Genomic DNA, 25992 nt, shown 5'->3' on the forward strand with positions numbered 1-25992 from the left:
ATCACATATCATATTAATCTTTACCAAACTATCAATTAATTAAATTCCTCTAAGACACATAAGAATGTTTTAGAATCTTCTAAAATACATAATTGAATTCTTATACACTCCAATGAGAAAGAGAGTGAGAGAGAGAGAGAGAGTAATCAAGCGAATTGTCACTTATACTCAAGTTCTATGCACTTATCATTGTGGAGAAAAATCTTCTAAAATACATAATTGAATTCTTATACCCCTTTTTTGCTTGTCTTTTCCTATAAATAACTGAATTTCAAACAAAAAGGACTTGAAATATATAATTCAACCCCTTTTCTTCCCCGGACCATCCCCTTTTAGTGTAAAAGAGTAATTTATAAATACACTACCGGGGGTGGCCCAGGAAAGAAACTTGGGCGAATATATCGCTTTCCTTTTCCTAAAAAGAAACTTGAAACTTGAAAAATAAAATAAACGTGACCGGCAGGATTCGAACCTGCGCGGGCAGAGCCCACATGATTTCTAGTCATGCCCGATAACCACTCCGGCACGGTCACCTCTGATGACAATTGTTCATTTTAATAATATAAATACAATATCAACATATGGAACCATTCAAAATCCTTATTCGAGGGGTGAGATCCATTGATCCAATGGTTAGGAGGATTCAACTGGTACAACATTTTGGATGTGGCTTATCCAAAGTGGGACCATCATGTCCCACTAAGTTAGGGAAATCCTTTCAATGATCCAAACCGTTCATCTACTAGGCCCCATTGTGGATGGTTCAAGCCTGAAATATCTCATCTTTAGATTTCCCTAATCCTCTGATTAGTGGCGTACAAATGGATGGTTGAAAAAGTAAAAGGGTGACGCTTCCATGGTGGGGCCAAATGAACTCATGTTCATGTTCTTTATATGCAAATAGCTAACCTACCCGGAAAAACACAGAACAAAAACAAAAAAAACATTCTAATTTCAATTTCATTGAATCCCCCACAGAAAAATATCACGCCCAAAGAAGAAGAAATAAAGGAGGAAGAAGAAGATTACCCAAAGGTAAGCCTTAGTTTCTTAATGAATCTTTGCTTACTCGTAATTTGTTACTTCTAATTTGTTTCTGAGTGAAATCCAGAGAGACCCACAAAACGGTTTGGGTTCAAAAGCTCTACACCCTTTTTTCTTACTTGTCTTTTTTTCTGAATGAAACTAAGAGAGACCCACAAAACAGTTTGGATTCAAGAGTGGGTTTTTTCATGTGCACATTACTTGTTTGGTAGAATTCCCAAGAGAAGTTTTTATAAGTGTAGACTTAGCTTAAGTGTGATTTTGTGAGGTATTTGGTTGAGTATGAGCTCAAATGTTAACAGGCTAAGATCCTTCAGCATTCAAACTTGATATTATACCAAAGCAAACTTTATATTACGGCGAACACCCATTTCTCTAATTGATGATATTATCACTGTAAGACATTAGCATTATTGTTAAGAAGATGATATCTGCACACCCCAAATCTCAACAAAAAAAAATAAAAATCTGCCCTCCCTTGTTTGGATAGTGTCTTCTCTACTTTACACATTTCTCATTGGTTGGTGCAATTTCAAACAAGGTATCAACAGCCAATCAGAGAAAATTTAAATGAAGAGGAGGCTAATAGCTGAACAAAGGAGTACGTATATCATCTCTGTAATACTATTAATGTCGTTGTTCATGCTATTATTCTTATTATTATTATTTGAAGTGAAACTACAGTGTAGCCAAGCAAAGTAGGCACATTTCTACTGTACAAATGGTGCTGATCAGGATTGTCCAAATCATTGGCTCCACCATAGATGGGCAATTATTAAAAAATTGCACTGATTGGATGGTTCTAATCGTCCAGTTTTTTTATTTTTTTATTTTATTTTTTTTCGTTGAATGTAAGCATGCCTTTTTTTTGGTATCTGTCTATTACATGCCATTGGTCTGATGGCTAGGAAAGTCCTGTAATTTTAGTTTTTGGTTTTTGGTCCATTCACCCTCGGACCCAAAATTTGATTGGTTGTGTTTGGAATTCGCTTAGCAATGCATATGGAGATCTGCTCCATTGTCAATCATTTGTGATTACCATGATGTTTAGGATCGTCAATGTATGTATCACGGTATACAATAATTAAGATTGATGCTACAAACTAATGTTTCTTGTCTTGCCCATTTGTCAGAGTATGCTTCTAGAGATCTTGGTTTTCTTTTTTTTTCATAGATGGTGTATCAAAGAGTTAAGGCAAGATTTCTGTAATGGGGTTTCAAATTTGGTCAATAGTTTCTCATCTTTAGCATGTCGATGATACACTGTTGTTTGGGAGGCCTTCACAAAGCAACTATATATATATATATATATATATATATATATATATATATATATATATATATATATATATATATATATATATATATATAAATTTCCAATCAATATCTACAAGGGCTTTTTTGTGTCATACACTTATGGTTTCCTTCCCCCCCCCCTCTCACATAGTCCCAAAGTTAGACCAATGCAGATAGTGCACACCAAAGATGCCTATACACTTTTATTTTTACTTTTTATTTTTTGGCATATTTTGTTAGCATATCTATATTTTGACAATTTTAATGTAAATTATAAAGTTTCTAGTCTTTGGTGAGACTTGTCGGGCTTGTTTGACTAGTTGTCTATCTACTTGTCTATCTACCACTATAACTAACTCTATAAACAAGTGGGAACTAAAGAAATGAACAATATAAGTATGTAGTACACTAATACACATTTAGTTCCGTCTCAACAAAAAATGTAATAATGCTAGTTGCACACAATATACACTTACACAAAACTACTACAGTACTACATATAGTGGTATTTCATATGTAATACACTGATAGAGAGTATTTCATCTATTTCATTTCCATTTTTAGGATGCCAAAAAATCAGTTGTTGGTAACTTAGACGTAATTTAGGTATTTCTGTCATTTTAGAGCAAACTTGAGGAGATACACATTCATCGTGTCACATAGAAGAAATTCCACAATTTAAGGAGGGTGCTTTTGGTATTATGATGCTTTTTTTTTTTTGAGGATTAGATATTAGGATGTTTTATGAGCTTGGTTTTGCCCTTTTGGATTTTCTAAGGTAGACTTCATGTTTTGTTGCCAATATTTGTGGGTGGCATTAGATTTTAGAATTAATCACGTAAAGGGATGAGATTGTGTGGTTGGATATTAATAGTTTCTTATCACATCCATAGATAAGTAAATGGATTAGTGGGTAGATTTGGTAGGGAAGCTGTCTCCACTATCTTGACCCTAGATGATTGTGGGTGTGAAACAACCAATAACTCCAGAAGCTTAAGCTTTTAGAGAAGGTGTTATTTAATCATTTATACTTCAACACTCCCCCTCACGTGTGGCCTTCTGTTTTTGGGTTGGCCTTACACATAGACTTTTAACAAGGAGTTGTGAGATTTGAACCCAGAACCTGTAGCGCTGATACCATGTGAAACAACCAATTACTCCAAAAGCTTAAGCTGTTAGAGAAGGTGTTATTTAATCATTTATACTTCAACAGTGGGGAAAGCTCTCCCCCTCTTGTAATGTTCCTCTTTTGTTTTTAAGAGAGGATGCAGATCTGTGGAAAAATGGACATTCAAATTCCACATTTTTTCTCGGGGTGCTCATGTTTTGCATCAATAATGAGATATATATGTTCTCTTTTAATCTTGACCAAGGCATTTAAAAGGCCTTTTGCAATAACATTGCCAAAAATATTACAACTTTTCCTGCAATAAGAGGCTAAAATTGCAAATTATAAAGCCAAAGAATTGCAGTAGAGAACATGCTCTAAAGAAGCTTTACCTCTAGAAGGCCAAGGGGCAAAACCCCACGACTCAAAATGATCAACAACAAAAAATGACAGAGGAGTCAAATGGGAGTTTTTGGTTTTGGGGTAAAATGTAGGAACTAAATTAGTTCATTTTCAGGGTAGGAGAAAGGAAAGAAGAAAAAAAAGGAGTTTGAAGGAATCAGTTTGAACCAACAACAACAACAAGATGATGATGGGGTTCCCACAAAAATGAGAGGGAGCTACAGGTGGGCGGTTGAGGGCGGTGGATCATTGGAAGATTGGAAATGCTTTCATTGTCATTACAATAACTTTGGATGGAGGAAAAGTTGTAGAAGATGTCCGACAACTAGAGCGAATCTGTCCCCCTCTCCAACCTGTGGGGGGGGGGGGGGGGGCAGCCCGTTTGGGGGGAGGAGATCCTATGTGAATCTCGGGCTTGTCTCAGACAACAAACAAAACTGGTTGTGCTCTTCCTGTCAATACCTTAATCTCAGATGGCAGAAGAAATGCCGCTAGTGTCATCATGCCAGAACCTCCTTCCAGTGGGTTCCTCATTCTAGTTCCTCTATGGAGGCTTCTAATAGTGGTGAGAACCTGATTCGGGTAAAATATCCCGTCACAACAATTCAGGGTTTCCATCTCTATCTATCTCGGGCAAGGAAGTGGAGAATCGTATGGGTTCATTAAAAGCTTGCTTGTTAGGGAAAAAGAAGAACCCTAACGAATCCCTGCAGGAGCTCTGGAATTGGGCTCAAGTGTTATGGGGTATCCCATCCTTACAATGCCCCACTATTTTGGCGTCAGATGTTGTCCTCTTTATGTTTGAGTCTGAATCTCAAGCCTTACCAGATTCTTGCTAAGGGATCTGAGGCCCTGGACAATCATTTGTTCTCCCTCTCACCATGGAAAATGGAATTCATTCAGGGAGAGGAGATTTTTGGGTTCACTTTTTCGGCATCCCTCTACATGCATGGGCTGTTTCAACGGTGGAGGCGTTAGGATGTCTTTTTGGTAAGGTTGTAGAAATCAAAATGGAAGGTCATCATCAGAATTGCATGAGTTTTGTTTCCGCCAAAATCATAGCTCCCCGTTGGCATTTCTTTCACTCTTGTGTTAAACTCAAAGCCTCTGATCAGATCTACACAGTTGGGATTGAGCTTTCGAAGGCAATCCCTGATTTTGTTCTCCCTGGCTTGGACTCTTGTAGCCGGGGGAATATCCTCTGGTGATCGGGGGTCCTTTTTCCGGGGAGCCGTTGAACCCCACAGGGATTTCAAATTTCAAGTCTTCAAATCTTCAAGGCTGCGCCCCCGAGAAAGGCCTTTTTCGCTCGCCCCGAAAATCCGATGGACTGTCCTGTGATACCTGAGCCTAGATCTATCCCTAGGCGGAAAGTAGACTGCTTGGACACGATTACCAAGTCAGATGGTCAGCGCTCAAAAGTTAGGAAAATGTTTGACTATCGAGTTTCTTCTGGCGTTTATAATGGTTCAAAGTCGGCGGCCAAGTGGCCTCATTCTCATCACAGTGAAATGATGAAATCTTTGGAGAACACCTTGTCCTCGAATCCAGGATCAAAGAAGAATAGATTACTCAAGATCCTAAAAGGCTAAAATCCTTCTCCAAAATGGGAAGGATTGATTAATTGCGTATTCCCGACTTGGACCTCTTCCTTGGAGCAGGATAGAGATTCAGGGTCGAGGAGTGAATATATTTCTTCTTTTCTTTCTCTGGTTAGAGGTGGAGAGGGCAAGAAAACGTCATATCTCCTCTCGATGCATCTGCCTTAATATTCCACCTTGGGAAGATGCGCAGGCTCTCCTGGATGGGATGGGATGGCTTACTTAATAGTAATAATTAGATATTTCTGCCAAAGGTATTTAGGTCTTTTGGGTTAAGGATAGGATCCTCATGGCGAGGCCATATTTTAAGGGTTTCCTTTACCTTCGGGAAAGTAAAAAAGCACAATCAAGAACCTTTGAATCAAGAATCATCTTCCTGTCCAGGGGGCCGAAAGAGGAATCTCTTCATGGAAATCATGGTGCTGAAATCAATTCTTCACAAGATAAGCAGAATGGTTTATGATGAAAAGCTAGCATCCACCAACGCCTTTCATGATATCTATGGAGATTCGCCAGATGATAGGAGGCGGCGGAGTAGATTATGCGAAGCCTCGAGGAAGGTGCCCATTTTCTTCCTAGAGGGAGAAATTGAGACACGATCTTCCCCTGGCTTCTTGGAAAGAAACCCGGAAGCAGATGCCTTGGGTTTGCCGATTTCCCTCCTCCAAAGCTTCTTGGATGAACTCCGGAAATGTTCTTATTAAATGGTTTTGGTGGGTGTGGATGAACTCATATTTTTTGGGGAATGTTTATGGAGGAAGATGATGGATAAAAAAGAAGCAAGATCGCAAGACAGTATTTTTGGTACAGTTGGGGCCAAGCCCTTTTTGGAGAGGATTGAAAGCAGTATATCTTCTCTTTCACCTTTCTGGCCCAGGGTATGCCCTGGCCTGTTCTTCTTTGATGCTGTGTATTGCTAGGGGGACCCCTGGTCCCATTGTAATCTTTATAGTATCAATGAAAATATGTCGTTTTTCAAAAAAAAAAATTGCAAATTATAGAAGGTGGCAATGGCATACGGGGAGGGTGGAAGGAGATCAAGAGAGATGGGGTGGCTAGATAGCTATATGTTTATCTCCATGGAAAAGTGGGATTGAAGTTTCATATTTTTTTTGGAGTCCATATCGTTTGGGTCAATAATAGAATCTATGTTTCATTTTGGCTCTACCAATGGGTTGAAGGATCCATGCAATAGAATGCTAGAAGTGCAAATTATAAGGCCAAATGACACATGCCTGGGGTGGGACACCTTGGTCTAGGGGAATCGGTCTGATGCAATCAGAACGAGGTTCACAACTTGACAAGGAGGACGACAAGGAGGACTTTTTCATCATTTACGAAAAGGGATATAATGGGAAAGGACAAAAGAAAGGGCAGAAATGGAAATTATCAAATTAACATAAAGGAGGGCATATTTTGGTAAAGAAAACAATTGTAGTCAATATAATTTGACCAAATATTGGAAGCCCCAATGGATAGTTATGAGAGTTGTATTTTCCAAAGGTTGACTACATTGGAATCATGTGTTATTTTTCTGCATGCATTGTTTATTGTTCCGAGGTTGCATACTTTTAATTTCCATCTTTTTCTATGTTTTGTAACTTGTCCCAAATCTTTAATGTTTGACTGTATAAACTAGAGGGTCGATTCATGTAAGTCACTTTTTAATTTAGATGACATTTTATACTAATATGCTTTAAATATTGTTCCTTGAAGGAATATAGCATGGACAACCAACTTATCTTTCATTCAACTTTTGAGTAGTGTTAAAAGTTGTTTTATCTTTAACATTGTGTTTCTATTTATCTCCTTACCTCATTTGGTATTTTTTATCCAAGTTCTATTTATTCATATTCAGATAGATTTGAATTTGAGTCATTTGGTATCAAAACCTAGTCATTTATACTTAGGGAATTTGTGATTTTTACGATCCCATGGCTAATTGAAGGGGACATGAAAATTGGCCTCTTAATAATCGCGGTCTGGAAATCCAGGATCTACAAAGGCAAGTAGAAGAACTCACCCAATGTTTTGCGAGTAAGAACTTCCATTACCTCGTGACAATGATGATGAATCAGAAGGAGACTTCAACCGTTTCCATGATCATGCTCCGCACAAAGACCCTCATGAAGAGGGAGGTTACCAGAGGTCCAACCGAAGGAATGAGAGAATATATAAAGTTATGAATATTAATGTTAAAATTCTTGAGTTCTATTGAAAAATGCGTCCCAAAGAGTACATCGATTGGGTGAACACTTGGATCAGATTTTTATGATACACATATGCACAATGACCACAAAGTGAAGTTCATTCCCATAAAATGGAAAGGCTATGCATCAACATGGTGAGAACAACTTAATATATAATGTGAGAATGAAAAGGGAAACCAAGGATAACTAGTTGGGAGAAGTCAAATTTAAAAGATAAATTCTACCATCCAATTAACCCTCTTTTCAAAGCTTCAATATTTATGTCAAAGGAGATCATTATGAATGAATACACTGAAGAGTTCTACTTCTACCAGCTATCATTCAGAGGGGAAGAAAAAGAAGAGTTCTACCAGCTCATCACATGGAATGATATTTTCGAAAGCCATGATCAATTGGTATCTCGCTGCATTAGTGTTATAACCATTGTGGACTGTTACAGAGGCATATTAAAGGCTTTAGTTGTAGAAAAACAACAACAAAGATCAAATATTCTTGATCCTCTTTCAATCCATATTCTTAGAATGGATTAGAGAATCATTCCTTCCTCTGTTTCTTAGCCTAGCAATATTGGTTTATAGTTTAGACTAGAAAGGACTCAATCACTTGTTACTCGCTGATCCTCTTGTTTTTTTCTGATTTGTGCCCAAAGACTAAACCATGGCTAATGAGCTCCTTTACTATAGTAGCCTTGCCATAAGGCAAGTCCTTTTACGACTCAGGTTTTTTAGGAGATGCTGGATCTGTTTTAGATCCAATGTTTCTGTAAACTGTAAAATTTCCTTTTTCTCTTGTATTTCTTTTTTTTAAATGAGTGTCAGACCACCAAGTTTTGGGTTCAATTTCAGCTTCTTACACCATTACAAGGTTTTGGGTTCAATTTCAGCTTAGCTACCAAAAAGAAATAGTTGAGACCACACCGATCTTTATGGGTCTTGTGACTAATACTGTGTTTGAAAGCTCTCGGAAATATCTATCTTGCCAATTTGTCTAGAACAGTTTGGGCCAGAAATGTTCCTAAGATAGCTAAAAAGATATGACCAGCCACATATGAGAATATGGTGGTGATTGGTGGTGAGAAGGTGCTTCCTTTTTCATAGTTTTGTATGCAACCCCTCATGGTGACAAAGGCGTAGATGATTTTTGGTAATGCCAATTCATTTAACATGTAGGCACTTGTAGTAGAGGGAACGGCGCTGGTGGCTCACTCGAGCCTTGTATTTCCCCACAACCTTGATTTCTCTCTTAAATCCCTGTTTGTCCTTGTACCAGTTAGTTTTCCTGGGAGAACAGGAGAAGTGGCTTACCCAGATAACTGGTCGTAAACCCCTTCGAAAAAACCCCTTCGAAACTCTTTAGAGTAGTAGTTAGTCTCATTGTGTATTGAGTATTGTGGTTAACAATCTAACTTTTTCCATGATTTGCTTCCTGCCTTACTGATGTCTTATTGCTGCGAACTAGAGGTTATGTCTAATTTTCTGTATGTCTACGACTAGAAGAGGAATTTTTCGCCGTTGGTGGCATCAGTTTGAGAGATCCTGGCATTTCGCCGTTGGTGGCGTCTGGAGTTAAGAAGAACAGATTGTTGGTTTGATGGAAAGGTTGTAACCTCGTCCTTAGTTGGTGTTTGCAATGGAACTGGAAGGATTGATTAATTAGTGTTATTACATTTTGATGAAATAGTAGGTAGTTCTTAATTTTGTTTTTCCTTATGGTTCAGGAGTACTCCCTTGAACAAATGCTACTTAAATGTAAGATGGGACCCCTGGTCCCCAATGTAATTCTTACAAGTATATATATATATATATATATATATATATATATATATGAGAGAACATTTCCTACACACTTGTGTAGGTAAGTTACCTACACACTACCTTAAAATACAGTGGGGGCCCACATTGTTTGGGTGATCCAAACCATTCATTTGAATGGTCCTCACATAGATAGGGTGTCCACAAAAAATCAGATCCATAGGATCATCCTAACCATTCAAACTATGGAGGCAAAAAATGGACTAATTTGTGAAGGTTTATACACGTCCATTTTACCTCCACAAATCGTAGGGTTGGGATGATCCTATGGATCTGATTTTTTGTGGACACCCTATCTATGTGAGGACCATTTAAATGAATTGTTTGGATCACCCAAACAATGTGGGCCCCCACTGTATTTTAAGGTAGTGTGTAGGTAAGTTACCTACACAAGTGTGTAGGAAATGTTCTCTCTCTCTCTCTCTCTCTCTCTCTCTCTCTATATATATATATATATATATATATATATATATATATATATATATATATATATGTCAACTTTAAAAAAAAAAGAGAAGAGGGATTTTCAATAAAAATTGGGGAATATACTCACTACAAACAGAACACGACTGGGAAGGCTTTAATTGAGCAAAAAAATGAGAAAAGAAAACAATAGAAATTACCCCTGTTCTGCAGAAAAATTACTCAGCAAGGTGTGCTGTTCATCCCCATAGAAACAATTCATCAAAAATAGCACTCCATAAATTTCATCAACTTTACTTTAGCATCCCTTCTAATTAGTTTAAACATTTTAGTGGCAGATCTATGATAATGAATTATGTAGAGCATCATTCTAGAAAGCTTGAGATGGAAAGTTAGTTGGTGTAAAAAATCCTATTTGATCATCATTCAATCGATAAGATAAAACTAACCTGAAAACCATTAATGACCGCGAATATTATGCCACCCCACTTTTGCGAGAATTGCATGATTTATTAATATAGATTGTCAAAACATAACGAATTTTGTTTTGATTTCTCATTATGAAATTTACATTGATGTGTTTTCCGTACTTCCATTCAGTGTTTCAGAATTTATAGTCTCCTGTTAATGTTGGTTTGCAGAGCCTTCTAAATGGATGATCAGAGCAGAGTAATTGAAAACCAAGAAACAAATAATACACCTACAGCAAAAGAGAATTCATCTGTTGAGATAAAGGTTTTGTTCTTCGCCAGAGCTCGAGATCTTACTGGCTTGACAGATACATCTCTACAAGTTCCATCTGGTAGCACCGCCCGTGATTGTATGAGTAAGCTTTTGACTGAGTTTCCAAGCTTGGAAGAGATCATTGGCTGCATGGTTCTCGCGCTGAATGAGGAATATGCACCGGAATCTGCAATTGTGAGAAACAGAGATGAGTTGGCTATCATTCCTCCAATAAGCGGAGGTTGATTATCCATTGCCATTGCCTCAAAATGTATGGATGGAATATATCAGGTTCCTTCGAGAATAAGGATGTTATGTACTACTGAAACTTTGTTTTGAATCTTCTTTTGCCAATGTTTGTTTTCTTATATATCTATGCTGATCAGTCATATAAATGTTTTGCTCGTTGGAGGCTGATAAATTTGCACAGTTTTGAGCTTTTGATCTTTTAACCACAGTTTTAAAACTCCCCCGCGTCATCGTAGACTCCCTGAGTTGACTTCCTTATACCCTGGCCCCGTTCCACGTTTTGCCCTACAGAGTCAATAAAAACTCCTCTGAGTCTTCTAAATTATGATCATGTCAAGTAAGTACTCAGTCATGCCACCCTCATTCTTGGCCATGTCCGTTGCGAGTCGACAAGGCCTTTTTCCGGGGTGGGGGAGTGGGTTCCGCATTTGCATTTTTAAACACTGCTTTCAACATTTTGAAGCAAATTCTGAAACCCCAAAGGGTTGCGAACTCTTAATTTCATAGTTGCCAGAGCAGGAAATTAGTGTGAGAAGCGTTACAAAAGGCGAAAGCAGGGTTCTGAAACCCCAAAGGGTTGCAAACTCTTAATTTCATAGTTGCCAGAGCAGGAAATTAGTGTGAGAAGCGTTACAAAAGGCGAAAGCAGGGAGGGGGTGTATAGAGTCTGATTGAAGGTTCAATTTTGGTTAGTCTGTTGATTCTATGGCGGGTACTTCATTGGTTTGAAGTGGTACAGTGCTAGATTGGTCTGGTTTGGGTCGGAAGAAATTGTTTTCTAGTGTGGGTACAGTGTCCATATCGTTGGGAAAGTTGCCTTGTTTCCCACCACCAGTGGTTACATAATTCGGTTTTCTAATTGTGGTGAGAAAGCAAGATGAGAGGCTTTTTTTTAGGTTTAGAAAAATCTTGTAAATCCTCTCTTCAACAAGAAAGAATGAGTGGTGGCTAGGGCTTCGGGGCATGAGAGAGAGAGAGAGAGAGAGAGAGAGGTGCTTCTTGGGGATTTCTCTTGGGTTTTCTTGGGGTTTTCTCATATTACTCTGTGTAAGGTCTTAGTTGAGATGACAGGGGAAAGGGTTGCAGTTTGCGGGTTGCAAGTTACTCCCATTGTAATCCTGTATTTTTTCTTTACTATAGTGCAAGATTGTGTTCTTGCCCGTCGGAATAGGCATCTTGGCTGAACCACGGAAAATCTCCGTGTTCATCATGTGGTTTGTGTTTATTTTTATTTTTCCGTTTACTTGGGCACTATGCACCGCAGATTTTTTTCAACACATAGGGCTGTAATGGACTGTTGTATTTGCTCACAATCTAATGACATTGGATTAAGTTGAGGTTATCGTTGCTCATTATCACCTTAATTAGGATCCATTCTTTGAAGATATCCAGTTCACCCTTCACTGGATCTGCATCATATGTGTTTGTAGAATGAACATAAGGGATGATCTTTAAAGTTTCGTAGAAGAAGACCATAGAGAACTTGGGAAAATCTTCACCACGCACGTGCACAGAGCTGGGTGGTGGACGTGGCATGCGTGTGTTAATATATTTTTTTCTTTCAAAAAAAATAAGGGAGGATCTTTTCGTTGAATACCAGTGCTTATCGTTGTATCCTAGTCCTAGACATATGCAAGGAAAGGATCTTGGTTCAAATTTTTGTTTGTTGCAATATACACCGAAAAAATCTTGGTTCCAACACCTAGGGGTGTAAACGAGATGAGCCGAGCCGAGCTGAGCTTGGCCAGGCTCGGCTCGTTAAGCTCAAAAGCTTGGCTCGGGCTCGAACCAAGCTCGAGCTCGGCTCGGCTCGGCCAGGCTCGCGAGCCTTACCGAGCTTGGCTTATATTAAGGGCAATCATATATTCACACCCCTCATCTTCCCTGGACAGCCCTATCTAGTGTAATTTGACTACTTTTTTTACACCACGGGGGGTGGTCAAAGTAACAAATGGGGTTCCAAAAAAGAAGTGACATATTTTGCCTCCCCCTTTCACTCCATAGACAACCCTTTTAGTGTGTGTGTATATATATATATATATATATATATGAGGAAAGTGAAGCTACACCGCCGGTGTAGCTAACTTAGCTACACCGCCCGCTTAAAATACAATGGGCCCACATTGTTTTGGTGATCCAAAGAATTCATTTGATTGGCCCTCACATAGATAGGGTGTCCACCAAAAATCAGCTCCATAGGATCATCCCAAACCTTCAAACTGTGGAGGCAAAAATGGACAAATTTGTGAAGGTTTTTACACGTTCATTTTTGCCTCCACAAATTGTAGGGTTGGGATGATCCTATGGAGCTGATTTTTGGTGGACACCCTATCTATGTGAGGGCCAATCAAATGAATTCTTTGGATCACCAAAACAATGTGGGCCCATTGTATTTTAAGCGGCGGTGCGGCTAAGTTAGCTACACCGGCGGTGTAGCTTCACTTTCCTCATATATATATATATATAATCCTTAACGAGCCTGGCAAGCCGGCTCGGTTCGGCTCGTTAAGGATTCGAGCCCAGCTTTTACCGAGCCCGCCGTTAAGGATTCGAGCCCAGCTTTTACCGAGCCGAGCGAGTTTCCGAGCCCGAGCCAAAATTGACACCCTTACCAACACTTGAAGAACCGAGTAAACTGGCCTCTTGTGAAATAAAATACTGCAGGTGAAGGCAGACAATTAGGTCATGTTTACTACCATGAAAAAAAAAATCCATGGAATATTTATGTGACCCTAAGGCCATCTTGGTTTTTTGGAATTTGAGAATTGATTTTGAGTCCAAGAATTTTGACTTCAAAATCAATTAGAACATAGTGTTAACCAAGTGAGACTATTGCCAATATCATTTTCTTCAGAACTGATTATAGCACAATCGATACTCAGAAGTCAGAATCACAATTAAATTTCAGAGTCTCATCCAAAAAGTACCTAAAACAAAACCCAATGAATGACTATATTTCACTCCCCCCACTAAAATAGTGTAAACGGGGATGTTCTTTTCGTCTTTCTTAGTAAAGATTTGCCGATTATGTTTTTTTGGGAAATGTTATCAGCACTGCTGTTTTTTTTTTATGAGGGCACTCCTCACTTTATTAAAAGTAAGGTATGGCCAGCACCATAGGATGATCCAAACCGTCCATTAGATGGGCCACAGCCTAAATAGGTTCTGCCCAAAAATTATTTCCATAGGTTGATTCTAACCCTCCGATCTATAACGGGTTAGGATCAGCCTATGGAAATGATTTTGGGGCACAACCTATTTAGGGTGCGGCCCGGTTTGGATCATCCTATGATGCGGACCATACCGTACTTTTAATAAAGTGAGGAGCGCCCTCGTTAAAATACAGTAGTGCTGATAACATTTCCCTTTTTTTTTGCCTCTTCATCTATGCACTCTTGCTTTCTTATTGGCACTTCTCTCTATTTTAAACTTTTCCCATCCGTAGTTAGGCCTGTTCGTTTTGGATTTTTAGAATTGATTTTACTCCAAAACTGAGTATTGGACTCCAAATAAAAACAAATTCATTAATATGTTCTTTGGGAAACATGAAATATGCATTGTTTGAAAACTATTGCATAAACGAATTCGTTCCGAGTGTTTGCCATGGAGAAAAATTTGCTCATTATTGCATGGGTAATGAAACATGCATTCGATAATGGCACTCCACATTTTATTAACTAACTTCTCTTATTGTTTGTTGATAGCATATTCGAGATTGTAACTTTCATTGCTAATGAGAAGATTAGAGTAAGAAATGATGTGGCAATACTGAAATAAGAAAGTGCGGGTATCTGTTCCATATTGCAATATACTACAGCTTCTGTACAATGTGCAAAAGTTTAGTAGGGGAGCAACTTGGGTCGGGTTTGGACCCGACCGATCTAACCTGATTTTGGCTCCGGTTATGTTGGCCTTCCCTCAGATTGGATTGGGAAAAGCCAACACGATTTAATTCCGGGTTGGGTTAGGGTTGAGGCCTTAGGCAACCCAAGCCAAACCCGGCCCTGCCCGCCTTATTTTATCGTAATTTTATTGCGGCCAGATCCGGACCCAACCTGACTAGGGGTGCAACTTGGGTTGATTTTTGGGAATTCGGGTTGAGCTTTTACCATAAAATTGGGTAGGGTTAGAGTTGATCCCAATTCATTTTTTAGCAAAAGCTCAACCCAACCCTATACAAATTGCACGCCTAAACCTGACCCCAAACCAAATATCTATTTTTTCTGTATTTCTTCTGCTTTTGTCCAACCCAAACCCAACTCGATTTGGAAAATTGAGTTAGACGGGTTGGGTTAGGGTTGACAGATTTACAGGCGGGTTGGGTTAGGGTTAACCTTCTCAACCCGAGGATCGGGTTGGGTTGGCCTCAACCCGGCCCAAGTTGCAGACCTACTGTTTAGAACCTGATCTAATATGTATTGCAATCTTATCATTTCCTGCATGGATATGACATTTAGTGGGTTTTCAACATCTGTTCATGACAAGAACCAATCCATAATTTTGCCAAGCGCAAAATTAGAAAGAAATTTACGAAAATACAGATCCAAGTCATAAAGAATACAAGTTATTTAACACAACTTCATGCATAAATAGAACATAAAGGAAAGCTACACACCAAAGAGAATATATATTGAGTACCATTAAAAAAAAAGAGAGAGAACAAAAAAAGAGAATATATATATGAGAGAATGTGTGAAAATATGCAAAGCTGACCATGTAGATCATCTTTCTCTATTGTGCAACAGCTCATCTCAAGCCGATCACAGGCCATTGAGTAAGCCCTCCGGCCGCTGGCAGGGAAGCTCTAACGATGGGCACACGCTTCACGACAGAAAAAGCTTCATTGAGGCGTGCCGCACGAGTCATGAACTGAGATACCTTCTGCAGATTTCATATCCATCAGTACCAAAAAGAGAAAAAAGAAAAAGGAAAAAAAGAAATTTTAAGAATAGAAAGATATAATGGCACCTGTTCTTGCAAATCTCTCATCTGCTAAACAGATATCCACAAAACCCAAGATAAATGAACACGTTATAAGAGAAGGATTTTGAAATCCACGACCCACCTCGGGTGGCAGCCTTTCAATGGACGGTGGAAAATAAAATGATTAATATTTGCAAGCGGCTCAAAAGAAGGAAGATCCACCTTGCTAGTTGACGTGTCCTATGGAAGAAGAATGAAGAATCTTTAGAACACCTTATGGATCACCGCCCTCTCTCTCACAATATTTGTGGATGGCTATTATCAAAAGTATCAGTCTTTCTTGAACAGTTCAAAGATCTATCAAGGTTAGTTTCTTTTCCTTTGATTTGACGTATGTTGAAGGAGGAACAATTGCATATTCAAAGACCAAGAGACAAGATGGGGAAGAATTTTGTTCGACATCAAAATTGATATCACATCGTGGGGTAGAAGCGACAAATTTACATCTAGTTATAGTGTAGGAGAAATTCTTAGAAATTGGAGGATGATAATGGTTGAAAGAGGAAAGAATCTTAAAGTTGTGCCTAGGCGGCACCCACCTGAAACTGGATGTGTGAAATTCAGCTTTGATGAAAGCTCGCAAGGCAATCCGGGGCATGCGGACATTGGTGGCATTTTCTGTAATTCTAGTGTCCAAGTGTTCCTATCATTTTCAGGATCAGCTGGTCTGTGCAACTTCAATGAGGCGGAGACAAAAACCCTATTGTGGGGTTTTGAGTCGCAAAGTTTAGGACCGGCGGACTAATAATAGAAGGTGATCCATCAAATGTTACTGCTTGGGCCAACAGCAAAGCAACCTGCCATTGGAAGTTAGTGGACATCATCTCTGAAACTAGGGGCCTAATTTCGACAATTAAACCCAACTTACTATCATATGAAGAGATTTGCTAATGAAGATGCCCATAAACTGGCTTGGGGGGGGGGGGGGGGGGGGGGGGGGGGGTGCTCACGATACTGGAGCAGAATCAAAGGCTAGTGAGAAACCCACCCGCTATTCGTTGGAGCAACTTCTTGGAAAGTGCGCTGAAGGCTTTTCAGGAATATAAAATGCTATGAGCTTAAAGGTTTCGAGAAAAGAAAGCCGTGAAAGCCAAGACGCATGCAGTGAAGCGTCCGCTTGTATTAAAATCCAGAAAACTTAGTGAATATATCAAGCCAGCCATGCATAAAAGAGAAGTGATTTTAGCCATCTAGAGACAGCTTCCGCACAATGATTGATAGTGGAAAGTGTTCAATGTCAAACGATAGATAACAGTGGCAATCATCATCCAACGACAATTCGACGGTACGCAGCTCACTCACATTACCTGAGGATTCAGAAGTGGCTACAAAATTTGTCCCGCCAGAAGATGGCCCATGAACATTATATAGGGATCAAACAACCACCATCTAGCACACTTGGAAGCATCAAATAGTTAGACATAGTCAGTGGAGCATCAAATCACACCAACAAAGTCACTTATAGTATTTGGAGTTTGGACCCTTGCTGAATTTTAACTACTTGCTCAGGACATGCGAGCAAAAACTACCTAAGGAAGCGGAGGACCAAAGTTTCTTTTCACCTAAGCTGACACATTACAGGGAATACGTCAAAGGCGGACCTTGCCCAAAGCTTCATGTGTGAAGTAAATATTTAGTCTGCTAGAAAGGATAACTATATGAAACACATGCAAAGATTCAAGCTACGTACACCAACCAATGAAAGTAATGATTATATTCGATGGGTCGACTCTTTTCAAGCAAGGGAGAATGGTGGGGACCACCGTAGGGCCAATATTGTAATTTTAAGTGTTTGTTATATAAGGGGTGCCAATACCAATTAGGGGGATCATTAAAGTACCTTTGGGTTGTCCTTATCAAAATTATTAAGTATAGTAAGTTCGTATTTGCTAAATATAGTAAGTTTGTAGTTACTAAAAATAGTAGGATTGGGTTTTACTAAAAAAAGTAAGTTTTGATTAGGAGTATTAGTTTGTAGAGATTTTTTTTTGTTCTAGTTGAGTTATAGGAAATCTAATTTGTTTTGAGTTGGTATTTGAGTTCTAATAGAATTAGTGGATTAAGTCTTGGAGTCCAAGTTTTATTTGTCTATAAATGTCAGTCGTTTGGCCGCTTTTGAGAATGCATTATAATAGAAAAGAAGATTTTTGCTCCAATCTTGGTTGAACCATAGCCTAAAGGCTACTTTCTTTCTTCTTCATTTCTTTTCTCCGAGCTTTTCTCTTTAATTTCTGGCCTCTTTCTTTTCAGTTCGTATCTCTACATATTATTCTTTTATCCATGTGCCCCTAAATCTCACCCAAAACCCTTGCCTACACCTTCCCGGCATATATCTGCACATTCCCTACATACGTCTGCACTCTTCTAATTTATAGGGGAATGTTGACTTAGTTATGATTGAGATGTACAGTGACATTCAACAGGTTGCACCAATGAGTCTACACCTACACTCTTATAGAATATGGGATTAGAAGATTGGTATTGGTGTTGTCACGCCAGAAAATACAGAGCTCCAGTGACAATAACAATCAATTGTGCCAGTTTGGATGGACTTAGATCCTAGGAAGATACAAAAGCCAACAGTGAATGATGACCATCAAGGGTATCTATCGTCCGCATCTACAACAGCAATGAGCTGCAAAGAAGATTTGTCTGGAAGGTATGTCGAGCCATGCTATAAAGTCTCAAGAAAGCAAATAATCAGCCGTACAACTGCCAAGTACTAAAAATGAGAACATTTATGGATCTTAAATGAACTGGCTAATGATATCAATATTAAATCATGAGCACATGAAGTAGAGTGCAAGTCGGAGATTTGAGATCATATTTTCAGGTATGTCGCCCGGTTTTTCTTGTGTTGTGAAGATACCGGAAAAATCCAGGACACCTGTACACATCTTAGAACCTCATTTGATCCCGACTATTACAATAACCACTGGTTCAGCAATCGTAATAGTAGGGGGGGAAAGCGAGACTCAATAGCACCTTCTAGAACTGTTGCGTAGGTAAACGAGCAAGGGTTCAGTGAAGATAGCGAGTGGAACTGGAATTCAAGATAGGACTTGAAGTAAGCCACGGTCTGGCATATGTGCCGGACAAACTGATGGCTAACAACGCTAATCTTTAAAAAAGAAAAGAAAAAAGGAAGTGATATTTACGCCCCTTTAGATCACAGGGACACCCAGCGCCAGTGTACGGGGCAATCAAACCCACTGGAGTTTTCTGACGTCAAGTACATTAGCCCCCCTTTAGTCATTGATACAATGGCGCTGGGTGTCCCTGGTGATAAAAAGGGGCGTAAATATCACTTCCTAAAAAAAATTTATCTCAGACAAGGTTGAAGACTGGTTGGCATGGCATGGTTATCATGTTCTCTCCTGATTTTTGACATTTTTAATATGCCAATTGCAGAGTCCTTATATTTATATATTTATCTATAGCTTTTATATTTATATATTTATCTGTAGATAAGTTTTCACATTTTCACACATGAATGAATTGATATTTAAATCATGTAAAAAAAAAGATCAATCAAACCTATCATATATATGTATGGTTGTGAATATGATGTCCTGTTGGTTTTCCAAGGTCACCTGGTGCAAACCTAGGGTTCGCAAGTCAGTTCTGGGAACCTTGGAGCATTAGAATGGTTTCTAATTCAATATGGATAGTAACATACATTCCCAAAACAAATTAAAACATAACATAATAATTAATTGCAACTAACGTTTTCATGGAAAGTCAAAGCCATTGAGTCCATCCATCAATATGAAATTAATCAACCCAAGTAGGTTCTACACATTAGATCCATACAAGCGAGTCAACTAACTAATGACGAAGATTCCAGATCTCAAGCAAATGTAGAATAAATGACAGCTCTAGAAAATAAATCTAAATAAGGCTCAAAGCAATAACTAGAGAGGGAAGGAGGAATGGTTGTAGGTAGCTGAATTAGGGCAAGGGATGGTAAGGACAATGCTATGGGATTGGTTACGGTAAAGATTGTAAAAGAAAAGAAGGGACATGTTTAAGGGATTTTTTCCCGAGGGGTAGGGGGGGTACAAGTGGGAGAAAGGGCAGAAAAGAAGAGGGCTCATAGTCATGAGCTAGGGGAGGTAAAAGGCAAGAAGAAGAAAGTCCAAAGGGGGAAGTGGAGTGGCTGGACAATCGTGAGCAGGTAGGGTGAAAAGAGGGGTCTGAAGTGAGAGACAGAGAGAGAAAGGAAAGAGGGGAAAGAAGCCCTTGTCCAAGAGAGATGAGGAGGAGAAGAGAGAAGAAAGAGGCTAGGGGAGAAGGGGTGGCGTCCAAATCGAGAAGGGATTCTCCTTTTAGGGTATTCTTTTTCAAGAAACGAAAATTGAAGGGATGAATACATCCTTGCACATAGAGCTGTGATCCAAACCTAGCTTTTACTTTTATAGCATTGACTCAGTTGGGGCTGCAGGAGGGATTCATGTGCTTTGGGATAGGTCCCTGTTGGATTTGGTAAAGGAAAATCATGGTACAGTTTCAGTTTTGGTCCTTCTCAGAATGGAGTATGACAAATCCGCTTGGGTGTTCTCTGGTGTGTACAGCTCAAACGCTACCGCAAAACGGAACATTTTATGGGTAGAGCTAGACAATGTTAGATCTAGATGGACGTAGTGTATTTGGGTGATTTTAACGTCACCAAATTTCTAGAAGATCTTATTGGGTGCGCCAGTATTTCCAACAGTATGTTAGTATTTTCGAATTTCGTCAATAGGCATGCATTGGTGGATCCAGTGTTTAAAAACTCGTTCACTCGACTCGGAACTCACCCGAGTCAACTCCCTTTTACCTTGGCCGCATTCCGTGTTGCACTGCATCTGCATTCCGCACTTTGCCCTACAGAGTCAATAAAAACTCCTTTGACTCTACCGAGTTATGACCATGTCAACCGCGTTCTTGGCCGCTTCCGTGCTGAGTCGACAAGGAATTTTCTTGGCCACGTTCCGTGTCATATTCGCGTTTTTAAACACCATGTGGATCTACTCTACTGCTTATTGAGGCGAGATTCACTTGGTCGAGGAACCAAAGTAGAAGCAGATTGAACAGATTCTTTAAGTGTCAAGTCTAGCTTAATCATTTTCCTAATACTTCCTAGACCGCTTTGCCTAAGCCGATTTCTACCACTGCCTTTTTTTTTTTGAGAACTTCTACCACTGCCTTTATGCTGTTAGACCCAGGAGGGCCCTCTCTTTTTAGATTCGAACTCGCCTGGTTGCAGGAGCCCAAGATGACTGCAATTTTGGCTAATTGGTGGAAAGCAACCCACTTGTTGATTTATTTATTTATTTATAAATAGGAAAGTTATAACTAGAAAAGAAAGGTGCACGATCTCAACGAATTACTTCTGAATAAATTAAGAAATCATATGTAAGAACCACAGCATTTCGTGACTCATTGGTAAATAGACTTTGATTCTCTATCAACCAATAATGTGGGACCATTAACATGGTTAAAGCTAAACCGTTTGAAGTCCAGGCACCTTCAGAACAACAAATGTTAAAATTGGGCAGAAGTTGAGACTTGTTGCAGATAAACTTAGGAGGTGGGCCCGAGAAGAAAAAGGGCTGGCAAACTTCAAAAAAGCCGACTCAGTCAAATCAATGATCTTAACATCAAGGAAGACCTGGGCCATTTATCCTTTGAGGGGGTAAAGCTGAGGATGTTTTAAAAGAAGATTATAATCATATGGTCCTTCGGGAAGGGATGATGTGGAAGCAGCGGTCTAGAGTATAGTGGTTTAAGGAGGGGAAAAGAATATTTGCTTATTTCCACGAAATTGCCAGCCTGAAAAGAAATAATACGATCCACTCATTTGTAATCAATGAAGTTATAACAAAAAACCAGGCAAACATTATTAAGGAGTTTGTCAAAGTCTATCACAATCTCTACTCCTCAGATGATCGAGTTTTCCTAGCCAATTGGACAGGAAGACCAGTAGCATTCTTGAAAAGAGATTTAGCAAGAAAGAATTCCACAGAACTTTGTTTACAGTGAACGTTAACCGTGTCCTAAGGCCGGATTGTTTCTATCTATATTTATTTCTTTCAGGTTTGCTGGAATACAGTCAAAGATGATGTGATGGCCTATTTGAGGAGTTTTACAAGAACATGTAGTTCGACAGAAACACGGGAGCTACATTTATTGCTATAGTCCCTGAGAGGACAGCACAGAAAGCCCTTCCGACTTCAAAACTATCAGTTTGGTTGATAGTGCTTACAAAATGCTAGCAGAGGTCTTCACAGATAGGATCGAACAAGTTATGGGCAAAATTATCTCGCATAGCCAGAGCGCTTTCATCCAAGGAAGACAAATCCTTGATGCTGTCCTCACTATTAAGGAACTAGTGGATCACTTTGTATGTAACAGGAACAAATGTGTGTTGTGCAAATTGGATATGGAAAGGCTCACGACAGAGTTGAGTGGAACTGTTTGGACTACATTATGTGGTGTATGGGATTTGGTAAAACATGGCGGACTTGGATTTATAATTGCATTTCCTCCCCTTGGATCTCCATTTTGATTAATGGCTCACCGCATGGCTTCTTCAAGGGTTCTTGCGGTCTTCGAAAGGTGATCCTCTCTCCCCTTTCCTGTTCACCAACTTGGTCAAAGCTTTGAACAAGATGTTAGAGAAGGCTAGGAATCTTAGAGATTGAAAACTTCAGGATTAGTACCTCGGGTATAGAGTTCTCTCTCCTTCATTGAAGGACCTCCAATTTAGGCAGGTCTACAATCTCCACAGAAGTTCAACAATATATACCTTGAATTATTTGCTTTCTGGAAGTAGAGTTTCAAACAATTGTACAAGAACATACTATTTTAGTGATCACTTTCTAAGAGGTATTTCTCCATACTTCAAAAACATAACTAGAACCAACCCAAAAAAAAAAACTTTGCTCTTGTTGCATCTGGAATGCCATGCTTTAGTCAAAGCTTTCACGTCATTGAAATTTTGGATGGAGTTTTGGATGCCGAGAAGCAGCAGTGATGGATGGGATTAAAAGATAAATGAAGAAATGAGATCAAAATAAAGAATAGCACGAAGTAAAATGACCAAAAACCTCAAATTTCATTCTTAAAATCTGAAAATCCTGAGCTTTTTGGTTCAAACAATATGGAGAGACATTGCCAAACCTCTCATCGAAGGAACATCCAGACATACATGTGTATGAAGGCACCACAGACAGCTTGAAAGTAGATAATTAGAGCAGTTGGCAAACAAACCTCTCAACTGCCCAAAGGATGAAAATATAACTAAGGCAACAAAAATATGTAAAGAAACTAAAATTCGGGGGAAGGGTTGTTAAAGATCAAAATCCATCTGACACCTACCTCAATACGAAAAACATATATTGAGAAAACATAAAAAAAAAATAAAAAAAAAAATTCAAATATAGGATAACGGGTAGCACAAAACATTCTACAGAGAGAATAGACAAAGAAAGATCATTCATAAACATCAAGTGGCATTGAAGTAGATCAAGCATAATAACCAAACAGCTTGAAAAAAGAAAAAGGCTCACCTTATCGTCCATGCTAACCTTAAGCGGAATGCTACGGGCCTTGCGCTTCATTGTATACAATCTTTTCCCAAGAAGAACAAACCCCATCACAGCTGCAGCAATGGAAAAAGACCAAACAGGACTAACCCTAAAAGCACAGAATTTCAAAAGCTCTAAAGGCAATTTCCACCAAATCATCCTCTTCTTCTCTCCATCACCATTTGCACCATTTCCCGTCTCATCCTTAAAATCACCTCCCCCTCCTTCATCAAACTCAGCAGAGTGGGGCCCATCTGACTGGTTCCCACTCTCCAAAACAGCCAAAGACTCTGATCCTTCTCCTATCTTAGCAGAACCACCAGAACCCAGTTCACCTTCTCCTTCAACACCCATGAATTCACTATCAACCAACCCATTCCCGCCCAAATCAGACAAAAATTCAATCGAATTCTCATCCTTCAATCCAATTCCTTCAAACCCCAAGTCTTCTTTTACACCATCTCCATCACCCACCACACTCTTCCCTTCAAATCCCTCAAATTCCCCCAAATCCATCCTCTTCCCACCCAAATCAACCCAAAACTTGTTACAACCCTTATTTTCAATCTCACTACCTTCAATTTCCCCAACCCCTTCACAACCCACTTCCCTTTTCACATCATACTCATAACCCACCTCCCCTTTTCCTTCAAAATCCCCAATTTTCCCTGAACCCGACCAAAATTCGCCCAAATTTCTATGCCCTAACTCGATCCCTTCCAAACCCACTTCCCTTTTCACATCATACTCATAACCCACCTCTCCTTTTCCTTCAAAATCCCCAATTTTCCCCGAATCCGACCAAAATTCGCCCGAATTTCGATGCCCTAACTCGATCCCTTTCAAACCCAATTCCCTTTTCCCTTCATCTCTAAACCTAGACTCACTACAAGGATCGACCCAACTCGAATTATCAGAATCTAGGGCAAAGTTGTCCTCCCCATCCTCTTTTTTTACAGTTTTGGCGTATCTTTTCTTAGAATCTAGGGCAAAATAATCCGACCTAATCATGCCTTCTGAGTCTCCATCGATTCCTTCAAAATCTCTCAAATTCACAACTAAATTAGGTGTAGAAACAGGACTCAACTCCGAATTTGGAAGCACTTCCCAGTCTTGTAATTCTCCCGTTTCTTCCATAAACAAAAGCAAAACCCTAACCCAAAAAAAATTGATACAAACAAAGAGACAGAGATAAGGAATCAAAAGCACCTGATATAAGAAGCAGAGAAAAGGGTTTCTGAGTCTTTTCTTGCAGGTAAGGAAATGGATATTTTTTTCTTCAGAGGGAGAGAGACTAACAAGTGTCCAACAGATGAGATCAAGGAGCCGTTTTGATAAAATCAAAAGATTTTACAGTGAAATAATGATTGGGAGACGATATGTGCATAACCGATGTTTTAATAATTACACAAGCTCAGCTTGCCTATTATCTTCTAGTTGTCTTGAGCTTTTTTGGAATTGTAATAGTAATCTTTCAAAGCTCTTTAAATAATAGAAGACAAGAATATTTAGTGTAATTATTAAAACATTGTTGTGCTCATATCATTTCCTTTGTAATTTTTTTTTTTTTTTTGATAAGATTTTATATGAGAAACTACGTATTGGATGATTTTTTCATAAGATTTTATAAGAGTAAGTGCAATTTCCTTCATGATTTTATATGATGTAAGCCTGTATTTTTCAAAAAATAGTGTACGCTTTCACTGCCGGATGATCCAAACCGTTCGATGGGCCATAACGTAAATAGATTGTGCCTTTAAAATCATTTTCATAGGACGATCCTAACCCTCTAATCTATAGAGAAACTACATATTGTGGAAATCTCAATAGATCAGAAGGTTGGGAATTTGGGATCATCTTATGAAAATTATTTTTGAGGCGCAACCTATTTATGTTTTGGCCCATCAAACTGGACGGTTTTGTATCATTCTATGGTGTGGGTCGTACAATATTTTTTGAAAAATAGTAGATTATATGCTTGTGGAAAAAAAATAGTAGATTATATTTTTTGAAAATGACCAAAGTAATAATTACCAAAATGTATGTATCTCATACAAAATAACCAAAATGCTCATAGGAAATAATAAAAATATTCTTATCCCATAAAAGATAACCAAAGTAAACCTTCCTTATTTTAATTAAGATAGGGATATTTTTGTCATTTTCTTGCCCCATGAAGGTTACGGATTGTGAAAACAGAAGGCCCTGTTTGTTTTAATTTAAGATATTTATCCCCATGAGTTCTGAAGTTGTTGGGGCCAACACCGCCATATCTAGTGACCAGTTTATGGCTTTGTGATGTAGTTGGTGATCTCTCTAATTTCCACATTGATGATGGTGGTTTTCTTTATTGAAGCTGGGAATCCTTAGAGATTGTGTGGAGTTAAAGCACTTGAAATGTTTCTTCCAAGAAGCCATCTAGTGGACAATAACACATACCAATTGGGGTTACTGATGGAGCAAACCTAACATATGGTGGACCATACATGTGCAGGCAAAGAAAAGACTTTCCATCAACTCTTATGATGGGTCTTTCCCATGTGCAATCAAAGAACAAAAGATTTTTCTACC

At 39.0% G+C, this 25992-nt stretch overlaps 2 protein-coding genes, 1 long non-coding RNA gene and 1 other non-coding gene across 5 annotated transcripts; 1 reads left to right on the top strand and 3 right to left on the bottom strand.

The window, feature by feature from the left end:
- Window positions 1–451: 451 nt before the first annotated feature.
- TRNAS-AGA (transfer RNA serine (anticodon AGA)) lies at window positions 452–533 on the bottom strand. Its single transcript has one exon. It is a non-coding gene; the product is annotated as a tRNA-Ser (tRNA).
- A 343-nt stretch (window positions 534–876) lies between these two features.
- Window positions 877–11022, top strand: CNX7 (co-factor for nitrate, reductase and xanthine dehydrogenase 7). Its single transcript, XM_077375672.1, has 2 exons — window positions 877–1035; window positions 10537–11022. Exon 2 carries the CDS (start codon window positions 10547–10549, stop codon window positions 10862–10864), a length of 318 nt encoding a protein of 105 aa, XP_077231787.1. The 5' UTR covers window positions 877–1035; window positions 10537–10546; the 3' UTR covers window positions 10865–11022.
- Window positions 11023–15345: 4323 nt separating this feature from the next.
- Window positions 15346–24803, bottom strand: LOC143864711 (uncharacterized). Of its 2 annotated transcripts, none has more exons than XM_077375489.1 (2): window positions 23404–24781; window positions 15346–15748 (listed from the first exon to the last, which is right to left on the bottom strand). In XM_077375489.1, the coding sequence occupies exons 1-2, from the start codon at window positions 24556–24558 to the stop codon at window positions 15614–15616; spliced, it is 1290 nt and encodes a 429-aa protein (XP_077231604.1). In that variant the 5' UTR covers window positions 24559–24781; the 3' UTR covers window positions 15346–15613. The 2 variants fall into 2 exon arrangements, with proteins under 2 accessions (XP_077231604.1, XP_077231605.1); XM_077375490.1 differs by lacking the exon at window positions 15346–15748 and adding an exon at window positions 15872–16030 and having other exon boundaries at window positions 23404–24803.
- Window positions 16776–23394, bottom strand: LOC143864713 (uncharacterized). The gene is made up of 2 exons (XR_013241340.1): window positions 22555–23394; window positions 16776–22470 (listed from the first exon to the last, which is right to left on the bottom strand). It is a non-coding gene; the product is annotated as an uncharacterized LOC143864713 (long non-coding RNA).
- Window positions 24804–25992: the final 1189 nt, after the last annotated feature.

This window comes from Tasmannia lanceolata, unplaced genomic scaffold (assembly GCF_043159265.1).
Source record: "Tasmannia lanceolata isolate RefF3 unplaced genomic scaffold, GAP_Taslan_0.1 ptg000054l, whole genome shotgun sequence".
Classification (NCBI taxonomy): domain Eukaryota; kingdom Viridiplantae; phylum Streptophyta; class Magnoliopsida; order Canellales; family Winteraceae; genus Tasmannia; species Tasmannia lanceolata.